The sequence below is a fragment of the Orbicella franksi genome, chromosome 8, assembly GCF_964199315.1.
Source record: "Orbicella franksi chromosome 8, jaOrbFran1.1, whole genome shotgun sequence".
In the NCBI taxonomy this organism is placed as follows: domain Eukaryota; kingdom Metazoa; phylum Cnidaria; class Anthozoa; order Scleractinia; family Merulinidae; genus Orbicella; species Orbicella franksi.
In genome coordinates, this window is record NC_138152.1 from 9,313,353 (window position 1) to 9,332,109 (window position 18,757).

Genomic DNA, 18,757 nt, shown 5'->3' on the forward strand with positions numbered 1-18,757 from the left:
GCGCATTGTTGGAGCCACCAAAGGTGCGATTTCCTCTTAACTACAAAGTAATCTCTGAATTCCGACGGATCCTCTGGTATTCAATAAAATGTGTCAAAAAATTCAATAGTCAGAATGGTTATTTTTAGCTTAAGTATCAGAGGTGTTGACAGAAAGTGTCAGGGAGAGAAGGCTGTATTGTCCAGCGGTTGTCCTTGACCAGTCCATTGATCAAAGGTCGAGGAAGTAGACGAAGAGCGTGACAAAATCTCGTGATTTTCCCTGGAACGTGTTCGTCTATAAAAGCCCATTCTCCGCGAGTAACCGAAGGGACATACACTGCATTATAGTAAGTATCTACTACATTGTTAAGAGTGCGATATTCTTTGTGAAAATGAGTTAAGCTTAACTTCCATGGTTATCACACGGTTTTGTTGCTTGAATTCACAGTTTTAGCTTCACGGATTCTTGAGTTATGCGTGAAAGACCCATTTTGTCATGCTTGGTTTAAAATTGTCATTTTCTGATACGTTTCACAGGCAATCAAAGCATCATTTGAAAAAGCCATGGCGGATAGTGTTGCTGATTCCGCTCTGAAATATCTCGGAGACCCTGCCATGGCTGCAGGGCTTGGAGCAGTAGCCTTGGCGTCGATGTACTACCTTGCGTCACGTCCGACGCCTCAGCCTTGTCCCGTTGATCCTCAGCAACACTCTTTTGAGTTACAGGTAACTATTCTTACCACAAGACCCACGACCATTATTCTTCTTCGCGTGTAATTTTCTCTCGTTTTATAACGAAACTATTTTAAACGTTCTTTATTCCTGTGGTATCTAGATAAGCTTACAAAGATCTTGTCTGTATCCTAGCTTTTTCCACAAGACCCTCCCCCAATATTACTTAATCCAGCTTAATCTTTTTACAAACGAAATATAAGATCTGCAATTCTCCATTTAACATGCAACTGGTTGGAATGAGGTAAGTTGTACTCATGGGCCCTGTAATTCTGGTTTATCCACATGGCCCACTCCTCCCCCAAGGAACTGAACTTTTCAATAAGATGTGCCCAAATAGGGTAAAATTACTAGTAAGCCCAGGATTTGCCATGGTGTGAAAGTGTGGTTTCAGTTTATTTTTTGGTGCAAAATTAAATAGATTTGTTGGCCTTGATTTAGCAGCAGCAAAGTATAAAATTATCCTTGACATACAGCTGTTTTGAGAAAGGCTGTCACATGAAAGGGTCTAGCTTATGCGACACGTCCGAATGGTAGTCCGAGTTTTCATTGGAACTTTGTATATCCGTGTAGAGGAAATCCACAAATTTGTATTTTGGTAGGTGAAGTTTTGGCAAGGATACATAAGATTTTCCACTTATAACACGGTCTGTAGCTTTTTGTTCACTGTTACATGACTTTTAGTGGAAAATTCTCCTAAAATTCAGTGTGATGAAAAGAACCTTGGTTCCACAAGTCAGAAGAAAAAGAAACCATACGAAATGATGCAATTTACCTTGTCATTATATCTGATTAAGTATTCAGCATGTGTAGCAGCTATCTACTTCTGCCCATACTAACTTTCAGGGTTGCCTCATGCACTTTTATGCTTTAAACCCAACAATCCTTCTCAAAACAGCTGCATTCATACACTGCAGTACAACTCAGGCTCATTACTTTTATTAGTTACGTACATTTTGGGTTGCTTTTCTTATAAATCTTTGTCAAGAGTGAAATGTGAAAATGTGTTTTTTATTCATGAGAATATTTACAGTCATGTAAATGATGATAATTTTGCTCAAGTTTTGTTACGGCTTTGATTGATAACAGGACCTCACATGGTCGAATAATTATTTTTGTTGCAATACTTAGGACTGGCAAATCCCCATTTTGTTAATCATGTGACTATATGATTATGAACAAAACTGGACTCCCCTATACTGTAGGTAGTATCATTAGTTATTATTTGGCTTCATGTAGCTCCATGAGCGGGCAAGATGAACCAAATCTTGCACTGTGATAGGCTACCTGAGTAAGCAAGAAGGTGCTATCTTGCTCACTTGGGGTTAGCCACTGAAAAAAAACAGGGTTTTTATTAATGTTTTCAGCAGGAGAGTAATATTGGTTTTCACAGGCAGACAAAACTATTTGATCTGAACTTCTTTGTAAAAAAAACTGTCCACTAGATTGTCAAACCAGGTTGGCAAAATCTTCCTCACAGGCGGTCAATTTGCCCAGTGCCCAGCTCTTAATTAAACCACCTGAGAAAACAGTGTTCTTTTTCCATATAATAAATCCTTTATTGACCAAGCTTGTTTGGTCAAGACAGCTGGATATTGGCCTCATATTGTTTTTTGTGTTTTGGCCAATATCTTAACAATAACCATAATTATTTTCAATAACCCATAATTATTTGCAAGTTAATGAAAACTTTTTTAAATTTATTTTAAAAAAATACAGGATGGTGATTATGCCAGAATGAATTCCCTAACTAGAGAACTTGTGGAAAAATTATTTGATGACGTGAACACAAGCCATGAAGCTTTCCTTCGAGGCGTGAGAATATCAGGTCAGAAATTTTAATCTCAACAAGTTGTAATTTTAAATCGCAGTCTAATTTCTCCTTATGTTATTAATGCATTGAAAAGTAGATGGCTGATGAGAATAAAGAAAATCATCAGCTAAAAGATGATTGTCTTGATGTACTACCAAATTCTCACAACTAGCATGGAAAGAAATGTATAGCAATCAGTATGAAGAATTAAAATATTGATCTAGAGGCTGCAAAGAACTTCAGAATTTGCCGGTACATATACTGGTAAGTAAGTAAAAGCTTTATTAATGTGTCAATGTATTTAGTTTTCGCAACTAATTGGAGACCTAACTGGCGGACCTAGATGCACACTGATGGGTGAACCATTTGACTTTTTTGGGAGGGGTGGGTGATTTTGAAAACAAATTCACACACTTTGATTGAGCTTAAAAAATTCATGTTGTATGGAGAAAAAAAAAATTCATCATGCACACATCTGGGGGAAAAAATTTCCTTGTGAGCATGAAAGGGTTGAAAAAAGCAATTGTGCTTGTACCAAATCACCCACCCAGTCCCTCCATCAAAAGTCAAATGATCCACCCCTAAAGTATCTCACTCGAGAACACAACCAATGACCCCTGCCAGGGCTCAAATCTGGACTGCTTCAATTTAATTATCAGTGCACAAACCCTCTGGCCCCAGTTGTTCAAAGGCTGGATAACGCTATCCACTGGATAACTCGCTATCCAGTAGATAAGTGTTAACAAAACAAACCATGCTATCCACTGGATATGATTTATCCAGTGGATAACGTTATCCACCTTTCGAACAACCCAGGCCAGGCCACCATGCCTTCAACCAAAGACATCAAACTATATGTTTTTGAACTTTCTATTTTAAACTATATGTACTTTTGATGTGAATTTATAACTATTGTCTCAGGTGATAAACCATGTTTGGGTTACCGCAGCAGTCCTGGAGGACCTTATGCCTGGCTTACCTACAATGAGGTTGGTTGTCAGTTCTTAGATCCTAGACATAAATCCTAACTAAAGACAAAAGTGTTGGAAAGGTTAGGAACATTGCTTTCAGAAAGATTTGAAGTAGGTAGTTAGATTATTTTGAACAAACACTTTGGTTGAAATTGGACAACAAAGTTCTCTCTGATGGTTGTCTGAAGGAACATTATAAATAGAAAATAGAAAAAAAAAATTTTTTTTGCATGTACCCTTGGTCAGTGGCTATAACCAAAAGCTAGTGGGACTGAGCAATTAAATTTCAGAAACAAATACTTCAGATTTGAACATAAAACCCCCCAACTCATTGAGCCAGTCACAATATTTCGTGAGAGACCAGGAACAAAATTTTCATCCCCAATCTTTCCCAACGCCTTGAATGCAGGGCTACCAAGCTTCGTGTTTACAATATGGCGGACACAGGACATGGAAAGAGGACACGATAAAAAAGTGCTCAGGACAAGATTTTATTTCAATTACTTTACTCGTCATAGTGGCACAGATACTCAAGGTAGTCAGGAATTTATTCCAAACTTTTCATTTAGACAGTTCGATATGTTTCAGATATGGAATGATTGTACGTGTATAACCTAAAAACTGTTCGCTGTCCTTCACTTAGTGATCAACTGCCAAAATTCAGCTGGTGATCACCTCTTTTTCAACCAGTGAATTTTGCTGGCAGCTGACCCTTAGCGACAACCCTGCCTCTGGATGTCAAGTTTTACACCCTCACCACTCAGTGACACTGCCTCCACTCCACGTAAATTAATGAACTTGTTTTCTTTTCCTCTGTTTAGGTCCTTGAGCGAGCTATGGACACTGGATCAGGCTTGATGGAGATTGGTAATGAGCCAGCTGACGGTGGCCATGTGTTTGTTGGTGTTTATGCTCCAAATAAAATTGAGGTGGTTGTTTGTTTGATTATTAGTGTTGATATGTTGTTATGTACACACTGTAAATTATTTAACATTTGCATTTTCTTCATTTTGCTGTTGACAAACAGGCACTTTTTGTACGACTCATCAGTCAAGTTTATCATCATCCTTATCAGATTTCCTTTTCCCTGCATAGGGAATAGGTTGAAAAGAGAAATATTGCCAAGGATCAATTACCAGCTGCTGTTTCAGGAAATGATCCCACATGGCCAGACCCGAGAGAGCGGGGGGAAATCAAACCTAAACATTGCCAGAAGCCAAAATGGCGGTCTGCTGGAATTAAACCATTTCAATATTAATTCACTACTTTTAACTGGACTTAAAGAAAGCTTAATATATAACTATCAAACATGAAAGGCTATGTTTGGCGATATGTCAAAGCACCAGGATGAGAGTTGAAAATACCTCGTACAGCGGAGTATTTTTGATGAACTTCAAAGTGTTTGGTAAAGTGGTCAAACCAGGTCTTGAGTGTTTGATATATCTTCTCAATCGAAATGAAAACTAAGGAGAAAATGGAGAAATAGACTGATATCGTAAAAATCTATGCTAATAAGATCAGATATCCAAGCACTGTGACTGTCACGGTCATGATTTTCCTTGGTTAACTTGTTGATAAGCAATATTCAAAATGGAGGGTAGGTGCCAATTGACAGCAAAGCAGGCAATGAGCAAGTGTGGGCAAAATGTAAATAAAGGGGGGTAACCATGTCAACCTCCAATGGGTCACCTCCCCCTGGCACCTGTCCCAAAGAATACCCAGTGGAGAATACGTATACTTACCAAGACACAAGGGCCCAGCATGAACCAAGAGGCGGGTGGGATGGGGAAAACCAAAGACAAAGCAACAAAGCAAGGCAGAGCAAAACCATGAGGGCAAAACTGCACAGCAAAGGCACAACTACACATGCCCTCAGCGATCATCTGCTGGCCAACAGTAGATCTCCCAGTTAACTCTGATTATTGATAATCTCATTCAAACTTGATGAATTGTTACCAGGCTTTTAGCTATATACATGTCCAGGCATCCTGTGGACGGCCACTTTCTACAGAAAATTGTCTTATTTTTCATATTTTGCCTTCTAAATTGCCCATTTGAGCAGGTCCTATAGCACATTTTGGACGGCCGCTCTTCAAATTCTGGCTAAAATCCTGATTGATACTGAGTTTGAGAAAGTTATAATTTTGGTTGGTTGGGTGCTCATTCCGTAGTTGTTATTTTTTTTCTTTTTTTCAGTGGGTGCTTGTGGAGCAAGCCTGCAACATGTATTCCATGACCATTGTTCCCTTGTATGATACGCTTGGCCCAGAATCATGTGCCTACATCATTAACCAAGGTAACTCAGTTAGGTATTGAGCAGCTAAAACCACTCATCTGATAACTTTTCCTGAGCTGAATTATTTGACTTGAAGGATATTGTTAGCAAACTGTAGTTTTGGTGGCAACAGCAGCTATATGAGATATTGACTACTGATACAATTTTCTAAATGATAACAAGCAAAATTGATATAGACACTTTGGACCGAAAAATGTCTGAGGATTGCAGGATTACCCCCCACCCCCACCCCCAGGGCTGTGCTCTAGAAGCACCTGGGTGCCACAGGCAACTAACTTTTCGCCTTTGGGTGACTGGAGTAACCTACTTTTTTCACATAAGCTTGAGTGCTAGGCACCCAGGATTTCATGGTTAGGAATCTTTGGGCTCTTCGTAATTTTTCTTAGACCACAGCCTTGCCCACTCCCCCCTCCCCCATTGTTTTCAGTCACCTGTGTCTTGCCCAAGAACACAACACGACAACCTGTAAGGGTATGAACTAGCCATTAGGCCACTGCTCTTCCCTGCTGGCGGCGTAGCAGTATTAAGTTGAAATAAGTGTTTTGTCCAGTTATATGGCATAGGAACAGTAATGAGGCTTGATTTTTGGCCAATGAGTTTAACATTGAACTCAACAATATTGCTTGATTATGACTGGAGAGATGTCATACATGATTGTGTAACTGTGCTGTTCTACTCTTTGACTATTAGCTCAAATGATGACTGTGGTGTGTGATGCAAGCAAGATGAAGGTTCTCTTGGAACAGTGCGATAAATGCCCCAAGTTGAAAAACATAGTCAAAATAGGACCTGCAGTTACTGATGAGGAGAAAGAAGCAGGAGAGAACATTGGAGTTAAAGTTATTTCTTTTAAAGAATTAGAGGTAAGTAGAGGAAAGTCACAGTTGACCAAACATTTTTCAACCTAGAGTTCTATGCCCTGGCCATTAGTGGAGGCCACTGCTCCCCCATCAACTGTCCAGATTACTTACTGTTAATGGTATAAATTGGGGGGGGGGGCATCCCTCTAAGTGACTGATTACTTAAAACTAGATATTAGGTTATTAATGCATTGTTTTTTCTTTCCTAAACAATAACAACACCAGGAAATTGGGAAGAAACACAGGCATGAAAAGAAGGTAAATTTTGAACTGAAATGTGTTGATATTAATTTGATATTTGAGATGTTCATACATTTTTCACAGTTAATTTGAGCAAGGGTATCACTGGACAAGTAACCCTCCACTTAATCCTGGAATTAAATTAAAAATCATTGTTGTTAATAAAACATATGAAATACTGTAGAAATACATAAAGATGTACTTGTTGTTGCATCGCTGGGATAATTGTGGACCTGATAAGAGCAGCAGTGATACTCTCTTAATTAATGCTAAAACAGAATGGACTAAAAATTTTAGACAAACTTGCATCTATGTTCATGCAGCAATCACCGGTCATTTTGAATTTGTGTTTGAAGAAAACTCGGGCAGGGAAATTACATGTCTAAATATTATCTTGACATCATAGTTTTTGAAAAGCTCCATTTTCAAAATATTTTCCATCCACACTAAAACACAAAGCCAGCACTTTCCAATTTTTCCAGTTTGAAGAGCATTTTTAAAAAGCTCTGTTGTCTTGACGGATTAGTCTAACCATATAAATAAAGCTGTGTTTACAAATGTCTACAGCATAGTGTGGATGGTACCCTGAGCCGAAAATACATCATTATTTGATACTCAATAATTTTATTAAACAAGTAAATATTAGCAATAAGAAAGACAGTTTATCTTTTTGCATTTGAACTTGAAAATGGTGTCATGATGTCACCGAAACATTGCTCTTTCTTAGTTATTTTTACTTGTTTATGCAATACCAAAACCTTTGCTTATAAATAATTTTATTGTCGTTTTTATTAGTTCTTAATGAAGATAATATCGCCTTTGTATTAATAGCTCCCTAAGCCAGATGATCTAGCTGTTGTTTGTTACACTAGTGGAACAACAGGTTAGTGATAGGGTTTTCAGTGGATCCTCCACTGACAGTGATAACAGTTTCTGCCACTGGGTACAGAGGAGTCCTATTTGACTGTATTTCCAGTTAAATGCACCATACAATTGCAGTGCGAGCCGATCTGTTGTTGATTCAAATCACTGTACGTAATCAAACTGTATAGATGTGATTGTGTTATGCGTCTAGTGAAATCCTATCCACAGGAAGTGATTTGAATCAACAGCAGATTACAACTGGAAAATATAATCAAATACTTAGGAATCATCTAATCCCTGTGTTTCTGCTTGAGTTCCATCAGTAGAATTACTCTTCATGAAAAACAAATGAAAGTTATAAAAATAGTTAAAATTAAAAACATGTCACTAATAACATTAATTTACCAGCTGAGCATAGGTTAAGAATTGCAGGACATGTTGTCAAGCTAAGAATTGATACTTGTCAAGGTCCCCTCCTTGTTAACTTCTTGAAAGCAGCTGCAGAATTAGTTGTCTTCAAGCAGTTAGGTAAAGTATTCTGCAGTTAGGTCCAGTGTACATGAAGACAGGCATTGTGAATGTAAAGTACCTGCCAAGAACATACCTCGGTGATCTCAGCCAGCACTAATGAACCTCTAAATCTCATGTTGACACCCTTAAAAGTATCCCAGTGCGTTCCCTTGCATAGTAGCTGGTTGAATTAGTTTTTGCTTTGAACAGGGAATCCCAAAGGAGCCATGATCACTCATAAAAATGCGATTGCAATGCTGTCTGGTCTTGTGTATCTTGTTCAAGAGGTATGGTAATTACATGTACATGTACTGACAGGGTTGTGTTCAACTGATGAGACTTCATGCTTTTTAGTGCATACAACATACAATTTTTTTTTTTATTGACACGTATTATAACCCATGAGAGCATGTTGTCCCAGAACACTTTATTGCAAGACTTTGGTTGAATGACAAGTCCAGACCTACAAGGAAAAATTTGGCTGTTATCAACTTGAAGTTCTTGAGCCCCTTAAAATGCGCATGTCGTAAGTAAGGTGAAGATATGGTTTTATGTTTTCAGGGATTTTTTTTTTATTTATGTGGTTTTTCGTGACAGCCTCTTTCCTTATTTCGTAGTGTGGAATAATTATTAGTGAAGAAGATGTTCACATATCGTATCTTCCCTTGGCTCACATGTACGAGCGACTTGCTCAGGTCAGTGAACTGTTCCGTTTGAATCTGCTATAAAATGTAGAAGAGAAGTTACCTTTTTCAGGAACCCAGGTGTTGATTTAGGTCTATTAAAGGGGCTAGGTCATTCAGTCTTAGGCAATTTTAGAACTGATGAATTAGTCACAGAATAAACTGAAATATCACAATGACCGCTGAAAACTGTAGAAAAATCAAACGAAACAGAGAAATGACAAAGAGGGGCCTGGATGGGCAAAACTGGAGAAGATTAAACTGTCTCGGTACAGATTTTTCTGGATCATACCAAAAATCTGATTGAAAATGCTTGGTATGGTCCAGAAAAAACTGCACCGTAAATGGATTATATTTGGAAAAACTTGAAAAACGAAGAGCCTGCTCGCAGGCTTGGAACGATCAGGTTTTTATCATGCGATGGCCGGACATGATATCACATGATACCTGGACAGGCTTCAGTTTGGCTGATTGTGAATTTGAGTACGATTATTCAGCAAAACTGTTTTTGTAGTACTCTATTGTTCATGGGTGATTATGTTCCACTAAAGTAATGTGCCTTTCCCTTTTTTTTTTTTTTCTTTTTTTTTTTTTTTTTTTTGCTCTTCTAGTTGATGATATTCACGTATGGTGGTAAAGTAGGATTCTTTGGTGGCAATGCAAGGAACATTCTAGAAGACCTGCAAGCTCTTAAGTAAGTTTGCGCCTCATGCAGGATAACGTTACCAAGAAAACTGAACTTGTTATTGATGTTAATTGCCCTCTTATTTTTATCCTCTTTCAGACCAACTATTTTCATCTCGGTTCCTCGAGTGTTAAACAGAGTGTATGATAGAGTGAGTTTGTTTTCTTCATATTCCAGCTTTATTTGTCTGACTTAAGCATACAGTGATTCAGTGCATTTTTAATAGTAAGAGCACTGCCCACTGAAAGTATTTCGCTTGGCATTATTTGTGTTTTACGGCAAACTGTTCCGCAATTCCTGTTCCCCCAACATGTTTCCTGAAATCCAGCTGGTTTGTTTTCGTGTGTCGTGCTGCAGGGACAACATGACCTGAATTGCCAACGTTACATCTTGTGCACAGCTCTTGCAAACCGTCTCCTGAAGCTACAACACATTTTTGTGTGTATGGCGTCAATTTATGTTTACCCAGATTTCATTTAAAGTTTATGAAGAACTTGTTTACCTACATTTGCACACAGCTCTGGAATAGATTGTCCACAATACTGAAACTGACCAGCAATGTTGTAGCCTGCGAACAGGCTCCCGGCGAGGACAGAAAAAAATTTCGGCTAGTGCGAAACAGAAGAATTCGGAGAGCAGAGCGGTCGGGGCGGGAGCTCACCGGGAGCCTGTTCGCAGCCTGTCCCGCCCCGATGGCTTCGCTCTCCGAATTTTTCTGTTTCGCGCTCGGCGAAATTTTTTTCCGTCCTCGCCGGGAGCCTGTTCGCAGGCTAGCAATGTTGCTAGTTTTAGTAGTAAATTGAGAACTGTAGACCTTTGACTGTATATTTACAGGCCTATCAATAATATTCAGATTTGTACTGTGCATAACTGAATGTTTATTGTTAATAGTGTTTTGATCGAGTTTAGTTAACTCTTAGGCGCAACGTGTTAAACTAAAGTGTTGAGTGATCGATCGGTCGACCTTGGCCCCGGTTCACATGCCCACAGCACCCCCCTTACTGTGTGACGGCCTTAACGTTCTTCTTGTCATTGTTTTAGGTTATAAAACAGGTTTCATCCAGTCCGGTCAAGAATTTTCTTTTTAACATGGCCATGCGCTCCAAGAAGGCAGAACTAGACAGGTATGTTGGCCTTAGTTCCTCTCTTTTTACGTTGACTTGTCTACTAATAATTCATTAATTTCATTTCTTTGTAGAAATATTGTACGGAAGGACAGCATCTGGGATTATCTAGTGTTCAGAAAAATCCAGGTTGGTGATGACTAGGTTTTTATTAAAAGCTGAACGTTGTCAACTATAGAGCGTTTTCACACGAGGTTAATGACGTTCGCGCGAAAATTTTCCAGTCGATAGATTTTTTTTAGATTTTTACTACAGTCAGATAACGAGTTAAGCATAGATAAACGAAGAGCTAGAAAGAACGGAATTCGATGGTGCATGTTGCAAAAATTGAAACTTCAAATCGATAGATTTTCTTCGTTTTTTCGCTAAACGTAGAAAATCGGTAGAGGAAATGATCCATCGAAAGAAAAATAGGGTCAACGAACGTCCAAGATCGTTAAATCCAGGCAAACCTATAGCAATGGCCATCTGCCCTATCATTGTTCATTTTATTATTCAGCACGCGCATGATTCTCATTAATTTATTCATTGCTGTTTTCCTTCCCGAAAATGTCCACTGGTTGATCTCAATCTATAAATCGTTCGAGACCCTCAGCAAGTTCAAAACTGGAATACGGGGATCATTGTTATTTTGCAGAATTCACTTGGCGGAAGGGTTCGATTCCTCATCTCTGGTTCTGCTCCACTCCGCGATGATGTTATGATCTTCCTGCGATGCGCCCTTGGTTGTCAGGTAGTTACGAAATAAAAAATCGTAAGAGTAAAACACTCAGGATTTCTAACTAAATACATCCTATCTCTTGATCCCTCCGATATTTTGTACAGTTTCTTGTTACTAAGAAGAAGAAAAAAATGCTACAAAGAAATACATGTTGTGAACACTCTACTGTGGGTCTGAATCGCATAATTATTTTATTTCAAAAGGTCAAAATTTTCTGCTTAGCCCAGGTACAAAACCGAGGCTTCAAAATTAAAGGAGCTACGTCAAAGTTTGCGCATCGTGATAAGTTAAGCCTAAATTTTTGAAGATCGTCGTTGGTAATCTGTGTCAATCTTCTCCATCCTTAACCATCCTTGTTCCTTTATGGGTTTATTATTATCTCTTTAGTGTTTTTCTATCTTAGTAAACTATTATTTTCAGGTTTCCTTCAATTTAAAGGTAATTTTGTACGTGGTCAAAATAACTAAAAAAACCGTGACTGAGCTTCTTTAAGGGTCCCTGCTACATTTCGTTACTTTTTCAGTAAACTGATTGAAGTAAAAACAAAATTATTTGTCAACATTGCTCAATCCATTCGTCTTTTTTCGTCAGGTGTTTGAAGGTTACGGTCAGACTGAGACCACGGCTGCTGCCACCTTGCAGATGATTGGTGATCAGACTTACGGTGAGAAAAGAAATCAATTACAAATCGAAAGTGTCGTCCTGTCCCCGTGTCAGCGCTTGCGTGAATTATCTAGAGTTTTTGATGGTTTGTTTAATCCTTGTTAGAAATTGGCGGGACATTGTTTGTATTGTTGACTCTAAGGGGGTGTTACGAGAAACAACTCGGAACGATGATTTCCCGCGTGACATTGTTGCGCGAAAAATTGAACTTCGTGTTAGGGTGATGTTACACGATCCGATTTTTAGCGGCGCAACATTGGAACTTGGGCAACCATGTTGCAGGTTTTTGAATCGCTTTCAAAAACTTGCAACATGTTACTGCAACGAAATGTTGCGTTGAAAGTCGCCCTGAGCGCCATGTTACGCGACATCGAGTTTTAACTACTATTTGGCTCGTGTAACATCACCGTCATGTTACTATGTTTGACTTTCTCGACGTCGCCGTAGCAACATCAGATGTTATTTATATTATCAATCTCTGTTTTTCTCCGCTCCAACTTGGCTGAAACTATGAGTCGTTGCGACCTGCGTTGCAACTCTCGCGGGGCTTCCAAAAAAGTCAACGAGATTCGATTTCATGAAAAGATTTAAGAAGTGACGTCACGGTTTGGACATCTCGAAAAGATAAGCCTAACTGTTTCATATTCGTTGTTTCTAATCCGGCCTTGTTAATCTTCTCCATCTTTAACCATCTTTGTTCCTTTCTGGTTTACTATCATCTCTTTGGTGTTTTCTACCTTAGTAAACTACTATTTTCAAGTTTCTCTCATAGTATCTCAAAATGGCGGTGACTAAGATCCCTTAGCGTGGTTCTGTTGGTTGTGCTATATTCTTTGGCCAAATGCCGCCGCCTCAGTCAATTTTCGGAAACCAGATTCCGACTGGTCACATGATTGGATAACCGTTCTACTATAGTCCTTTATTTGCCCTCTTTTTTATCATAGGTCACGTGGGTCCTCCGTTGCCATGCAACAAAATAAAACTCGTCGACGTTCCAGAGATGGAATATTACGCCAAGGACGGAAAAGGCGAGGTGAGAAAATCACTGAATCACACGTGAAGGATTTTATTTTTATGACAATTTTGAGTCTTCTTTTTTTTTTCACAATCAAGCTCTCTTGTTCTGATTGGCCCTTTTCTGATGTCATGCGCTAGGTGTGCTTTTACGGGCCGAATGTGTTCAAGGGATACCTGTATGACGAGGAGAAGACGAAAGAAAGCATTGACGAGGATGGCTGGCTTCACTCGGGGGACGTGGGGGAATGGCAACCAGTGAGTGTCATTGTCAAACTCTGTACTTTCACAGGGCTTACAATTCCCAAACATTCATGCAAATTTTGGTGGTAACATTTTCACAATACTTCGACAAAATCTGGGGAGCTTACACAACTTCAAGTCCGAGATTTAGAACGCGTGTAATTGCCAAAAGCTAATCCTCACATCTTACAACGACCTCCATTCGTGTTATGACCAGCATTTCCTTCCAAAAACACGTTTTGTTACAATTAACTCTCGACCCGGCGAGGGTTAAGTCTCTGAGGTAAGAGCGTTGCGTGACAATATTAAATTAAACCACACGTCGCTTTGTCACTGTAGTTTCAAGCTAAATTTGTAGACATGTAACGACTTTGTCGTAACCCTTATAAGCAGCTGTCAATCTTGTTCTAAAAGGGTTTTTCTCTGTTGTTTCAGAATGGCACGTTGAAGGTGATAGACCGAAAGAAACATATCTTCAAACTGTCGCAGGTAAAGCTCAACATTTCTACTAGTTTTTATGAAAACCTCTATGTAAACATGGTTGTTGCGTTTTAGATTCGCGCGTATTTTTGAGAATTATTTCATAAAAGCAAGAGTACTTTTCCGTGTTTACATAGCCTCGTCTAAACACTTAAGGGAGTTGGGAGAATTCACGAAAGTTATGCAAACCCTCGACTGCGTCTCAGTTCTGCATAACTGTCTCGAATTTTCCGAACCCCCTCGTATTTAGATGAAGCTATGTAAACACGCAAAAAGTGCTCTATTTCTTAAATACAGGTACAAAAGCGAACAAGTAGGTATTTTCGTCTTCGAGAATTCACAGACAGCTATTTTCACAGCACTCGAAGGTTCACTTACTTAGTACTTTGTGTGTGTTTTCATATTTCTTATAGGGCGAGTATATTGCACCCGAGAAGATTGAGACAGTTTATACTCAGTGTTCTTTGGTCCACCAAGTTTATGTACACGGCGACAGTAAAAAGGTAACACGTTATCGACATTAAAATTCTGCTGGCTCTTAATCTGACTTCTTTCTTTGAGAGAATTGCTGATGGTTGTTCCGGTTCCTGTAACGTGAGTGACTAGCCCCCCCAAGATGAGATGCCAATCTATCGCCACTCATTCCCCCCCCCCCCCCCCCCCGCAGATTTTGTTAGGTTTCCTATAACGCGGGCAGTCTTTGATACGCCTCTGGGCAAGAATACGGCACAATGTTGCTCCAATTACAGGGACAGCGGGACGTAATTTTAATCAGCGGTGTTGGGAGTAGGGGGAGCAAAAGGCTCGATTTCTGAATGGGGAGATGGAAAACTGAAGAGATGGTAAAATGGCGGTATTCTCGGAAACTGTTTTATCAGTCAATGGTTTTGTTCTTAGCCCTGCCTTGCCTGAAGTCAGTAGCTCGTGTCACTGGCAGGTTAATAACTTTCTTATCCCTTTACCAAGTTTAACATATCCCATCACGTCTTTCCACTGGTATTTTATTTTGTTACGTGCCTTTCCTGACAGCTTTATTTTTTTCTTTACCCAAGTCCTGTCTGATAGCTGTGGTCGTGCCAGAGAAGGATCCCGTTCAGAAGTGGGCGGATAAGAATGGCGTCGAAGGAGACATGGATTCATGGTGCACCAATGAGGTACTTTAAGGTGCATTTGTTTATGGCGGTAAATGGTCGGCGGCAACCTGTGTTTTTCGGCGCGAAATATCCTCTACCTGCGCGTCTTTTTTGGCGTGAAACAACCGCTTACACGCCCGTTGTTGTTGGCGGGAAATATTTGATAGCAACCTGTGTTTTTCGGCGGGAAATATCATCCACCTCTGTGCGTCATTTTTGGTGGGAAACAAGCAGACTGCTAACTCACCTGCCTTTTTGGCGGAAACTGTTCGGTGGCAACCTGTGTTTTTCTGCGGGAAATATCATCCATTGTTGACGGGTTACGTCCCGCCAATCCGTCATTTTGTAACGAGTCTGGAAAGAAGCTCTTACTTACAGTTGTATGAGATTCAGCCTTACTGATATATTTGGTTTTTATTTTATTTGTAGAAAGTAAATAAGGCCATTTTAGATCAGATGATCGCAGAGGGTAAGAAAGAGCAGCTCAAGTCATTTGAACAGGTAAAGCTTAGTCTCACTTTAAATATACCTTCGTTTCTGCACACTCAATTCTTCTCCTGCGAGAGTGTTAAAAAAGCTATGCAGTCACTTCCTCAATTGTTGTCACCTGATGTAGATCAATGTGAATTAAAGGAACTTCATGTCTCATGATGAGCTGCTCACGGGTATTAAAACTAGAAAGAAGACGTATTATCTCGTCGAGAGCACTGTTTGTAATTATCCAGCACGAGTGACATTGCTCCATCACATTCGCAAAACAGTGAGGCGGGAGTTCATGTTAGGACACATAGAGGAGTAATTGTGACAAGCTTCCAGGGGTTTGGAAATGCGAAAAAATTGCAAGACGAGTGACACGCGTTGTCTGGAGAAGAAGATCTAACGCGCTCGGCTTTTTCAATTTTCTTTTTTGTTGTTGTTGTTTCAGGTCAAGGCGATTTCTCTGACACCAGAGATATTCACAGTAGAAAATGGCCTTCTCACACCAACACTGAAGTTCAAGCGTCCAGCACTTAAGACACACTTTAAACAGACATTTGAGGACCTCTACAGCACAATACCAGAGTAAATAACACTAAATATATCCCTGCGCGACAAGACGATAAGTTAAAAGTCAGTCGTGATCCAGAAGCCCGAGCGAATGGATTGGTCTCTATGCACTTTTTTATAAAGTTGTTTTATGAATATCAGATGACACAATTTGATTTTAAATTAAAGTAGTCTCGTGAAATAAGCATGTGGAAGGAGGGTAAATAGGTTTGATTCTAGGTTGGCAATGTAAGACATGAATCAGAATTGAACAGGAATTTTCTTATCATACGTTCACAAGGCATTTGAATGCTTTCTTGTTTAAGAATGTGAAATTACTTTTATATATTCACCATAGTACTTTAGTGCCTACGGAAACGCTTTCCAGCTCGTCACGCGCTCAAAAAGCGTCTTTATAGCAGGCTACGTTTAGTACAGAACGGTCTTTTCTAACGACTTTTGTAAATCCAAAGTCACTGTAATCACATCACACTCGAATTGTCATGGGTCAAATACACACGTGGAAAACCTTGCAGCCTGTGAAAAGCGCGGGAAAATTCGCGAAAACAGTCACGGGTGGATTTAGTTTGTTCCTTATTGGCTAAAAAAGACAATATGTTTGTTCTGATTGGCCAGACTAGGTATAAGAGAATTTTGACAGAGTTTAGCAGGCATGGAACTGCAACAGCTCTTAAACAAGGCGGTGGGTAGAGGTTTTTTGTTCTTTTTTTTCGCACGGCTTACATTGCACTGGTTTGCAAATCGCGCGCGAAGAATTTCGCAACAGAACATTTCGTATTTGGTAACAGAACAGTTTGGTTTAACGGCGATATCATAAGTTTGATCTGGAGCTGTCTCGAGAAAGGTTATCCTATGAAAGGGTGAAAGTGCACGCTGACGTACGTGTATCTGTAGTTTTCCATCCTTCGCGATTGTACACAGTCAACTTCGACTTATTAAGCAACGATAAACTGCTATTAGTAATAAATGCAGTTAGGTATTGTGAGGTACCCTTAGGACAGCCTTTCTCTTTAAAGCTTAATTTACTGAAATAGTTAACAACCTATGTGTCGGTGGATAGCGGAAGATATTCAACGCGCAGTCTTGATCTTTAGTTAGTGACTCAGTAAATTTTATACCACATCAGTGAATATTAAATATTACAAATCATTATCCACAAATCGGAAATCCATTGAGGTTTTCACAAGACCGTTCAATTTCTCCAAACAAGAAGACAAGATTATACAATCTCAAGTTAGATGATAATAATATAGAAACCCATCAAGTAGAAATATTGAACGAAGAAATTCTAAACAAAACAATGATAGACGAGTATTGCAAACAGTGGAGAGAAATTATACTTCAAGTTTGAGTGATGAGTCAACCCGTCCCGCTCAAGGAGGGAGGGGGTGTAGTGGGATTAGGAATGTGGGGGGGGGGGGGGTTGGGGGTGGGAGATACTTAATTCCTTGTTTAGATTTTCTGAATTACGTTTTGTTAGGTAAAGTAGGCCATACTCTACAAAAGATGAGAGAGTAGTAATAATAAAAAAGTACGATTACATGAGTATTGTTGTGTGTAGTGTTGCAGAAAGTGGGCACACGTTAAAATTGTTGCGCCAATGTTGCAGAAGTGGAAAGGGACTCTCTCCCCTACGGCAGGTTTTCGATGTCTTGAACTTAATCCCTTGCTATCAGTAGAACAAGGAACCCCAACCACCCCATCTTATATCGGTGGGGCACCACCATTCTTCCAAGGAACTAATCATTACGACGTAACCATTATGTTTTCTCTTCATTCTGGCTGGCGACTCAGTAAAAGATTTCAAGATCTTCAGTCCGCCTCAAAGCAAATTAGAAGATTAGAAAAATTGCGAAAGTGCGAAAATGATCGTGGTTACAAATTTACAATGCAAATTTTTTCTTACTGATTATTATTCATCACAAGTTCACTTTACGAACACCTTCGTTGCTTCTTGTTGCATTTGTCGGTGCAGAAAGAGCAACCTTTCTACATTAAAACTGGCGATGAAAGGAGACACTGTAGTACTAGTACAGCCAAGATTTCTGTATAACTCCATATACGGCTGTTTCGACAAAGGTTGTTCGACAAAAGCGTAAAAGCGAACGCGACAATGCCGATTGATATGCCAATTAATGGTAGTAATAGTTTGGCATTTCTTGTTTAAGCTTCAGGAAGAAAAAGTATAAATATACGTGCTTGTGCTGTGTCCCTCTGTCATGATGAAATGCCTTTAGCTTGAATCAACCGTAGGTTGCTATTACCCATAATACCTTTCGACATTGTCGCGTACGCTTCTGCACTTTCGTAGGACAACCCTTCTTGAAACAGCTGTATATTATACCTGAAGTTCATTGGTCAACCAAGACCCCGTCCACAGCGCGCAAGAGAAGTTTGAAAACGCAGCTTTACTTCTAGGGTAAGACCTGGCGTGCACACTAATCCATCACGAAAACGGAGCTTTTCGAAAACGCTCTTCAAACCGAAGGAATTTGAAAAGGCAGCTTTATTTCTGTTAGGCCTACCGTCCACACTAATCCGTCACGAAAACGGAGCTTTTCGAAACCGTTCTTCAAACCCGAGGAATTTGAAAACGCCGGCTTCTCGTTTTCGTGTGGACGGAAAACATTGAAAACGGAACTTTTTGAAAACGATGACGTCACGAGAATCATGTGACTTCCCTGCCCAGGCTTTTTC

At 39.6% G+C, this 18,757-nt stretch overlaps 1 protein-coding gene across 1 annotated transcript; it reads left to right on the forward strand.

The window, feature by feature from the left end:
* Positions 1-44: 44 nt before the first annotated feature.
* Positions 45-17,475, forward strand: LOC145495894 (long-chain-fatty-acid--CoA ligase 1-like). The gene is made up of 24 exons (XM_081475491.1): positions 45-328; positions 519-707; positions 2,433-2,541; positions 3,448-3,515; positions 4,319-4,426; positions 5,694-5,793; positions 6,484-6,656; positions 6,879-6,911; positions 7,725-7,776; positions 8,478-8,554; positions 8,885-8,962; positions 9,562-9,644; positions 9,735-9,786; positions 10,677-10,759; positions 10,834-10,888; positions 11,397-11,492; positions 12,072-12,144; positions 13,088-13,176; positions 13,299-13,415; positions 13,836-13,889; positions 14,294-14,383; positions 14,933-15,034; positions 15,443-15,514; positions 15,939-17,475. Exons 2-24 carry the CDS (start codon positions 546-548, stop codon positions 16,077-16,079), a joined length of 2,067 nt encoding a protein of 688 aa, XP_081331617.1. The 5' UTR covers positions 45-328; positions 519-545; the 3' UTR covers positions 16,080-17,475.
* The last annotated feature ends 1,282 nt before the right edge of the window (positions 17,476-18,757 follow it).

What these genes read in the sequence shown, in the direction of transcription:
- LOC145495894 (XM_081475491.1), top strand. Translation starts at nt 546, where the DNA reads ATGGCGGATAGTGTTGCTGATTCCGCTCTGAAATATCTCGGAGACCCT. An exon ending in TTGTGTATCTTGTTCAAGAG is followed by an intron (nt 8,555 to 8,884) that starts GTATGGTAATTA and finishes CTTATTTCGTAG; the next exon opens with TGTGGAATAATTATTAGTGA. An exon ending in TAAACAGAGTGTATGATAGA is followed by an intron (nt 9,787 to 10,676) that starts GTGAGTTTGTTT and finishes TCATTGTTTTAG; the next exon opens with GTTATAAAACAGGTTTCATC.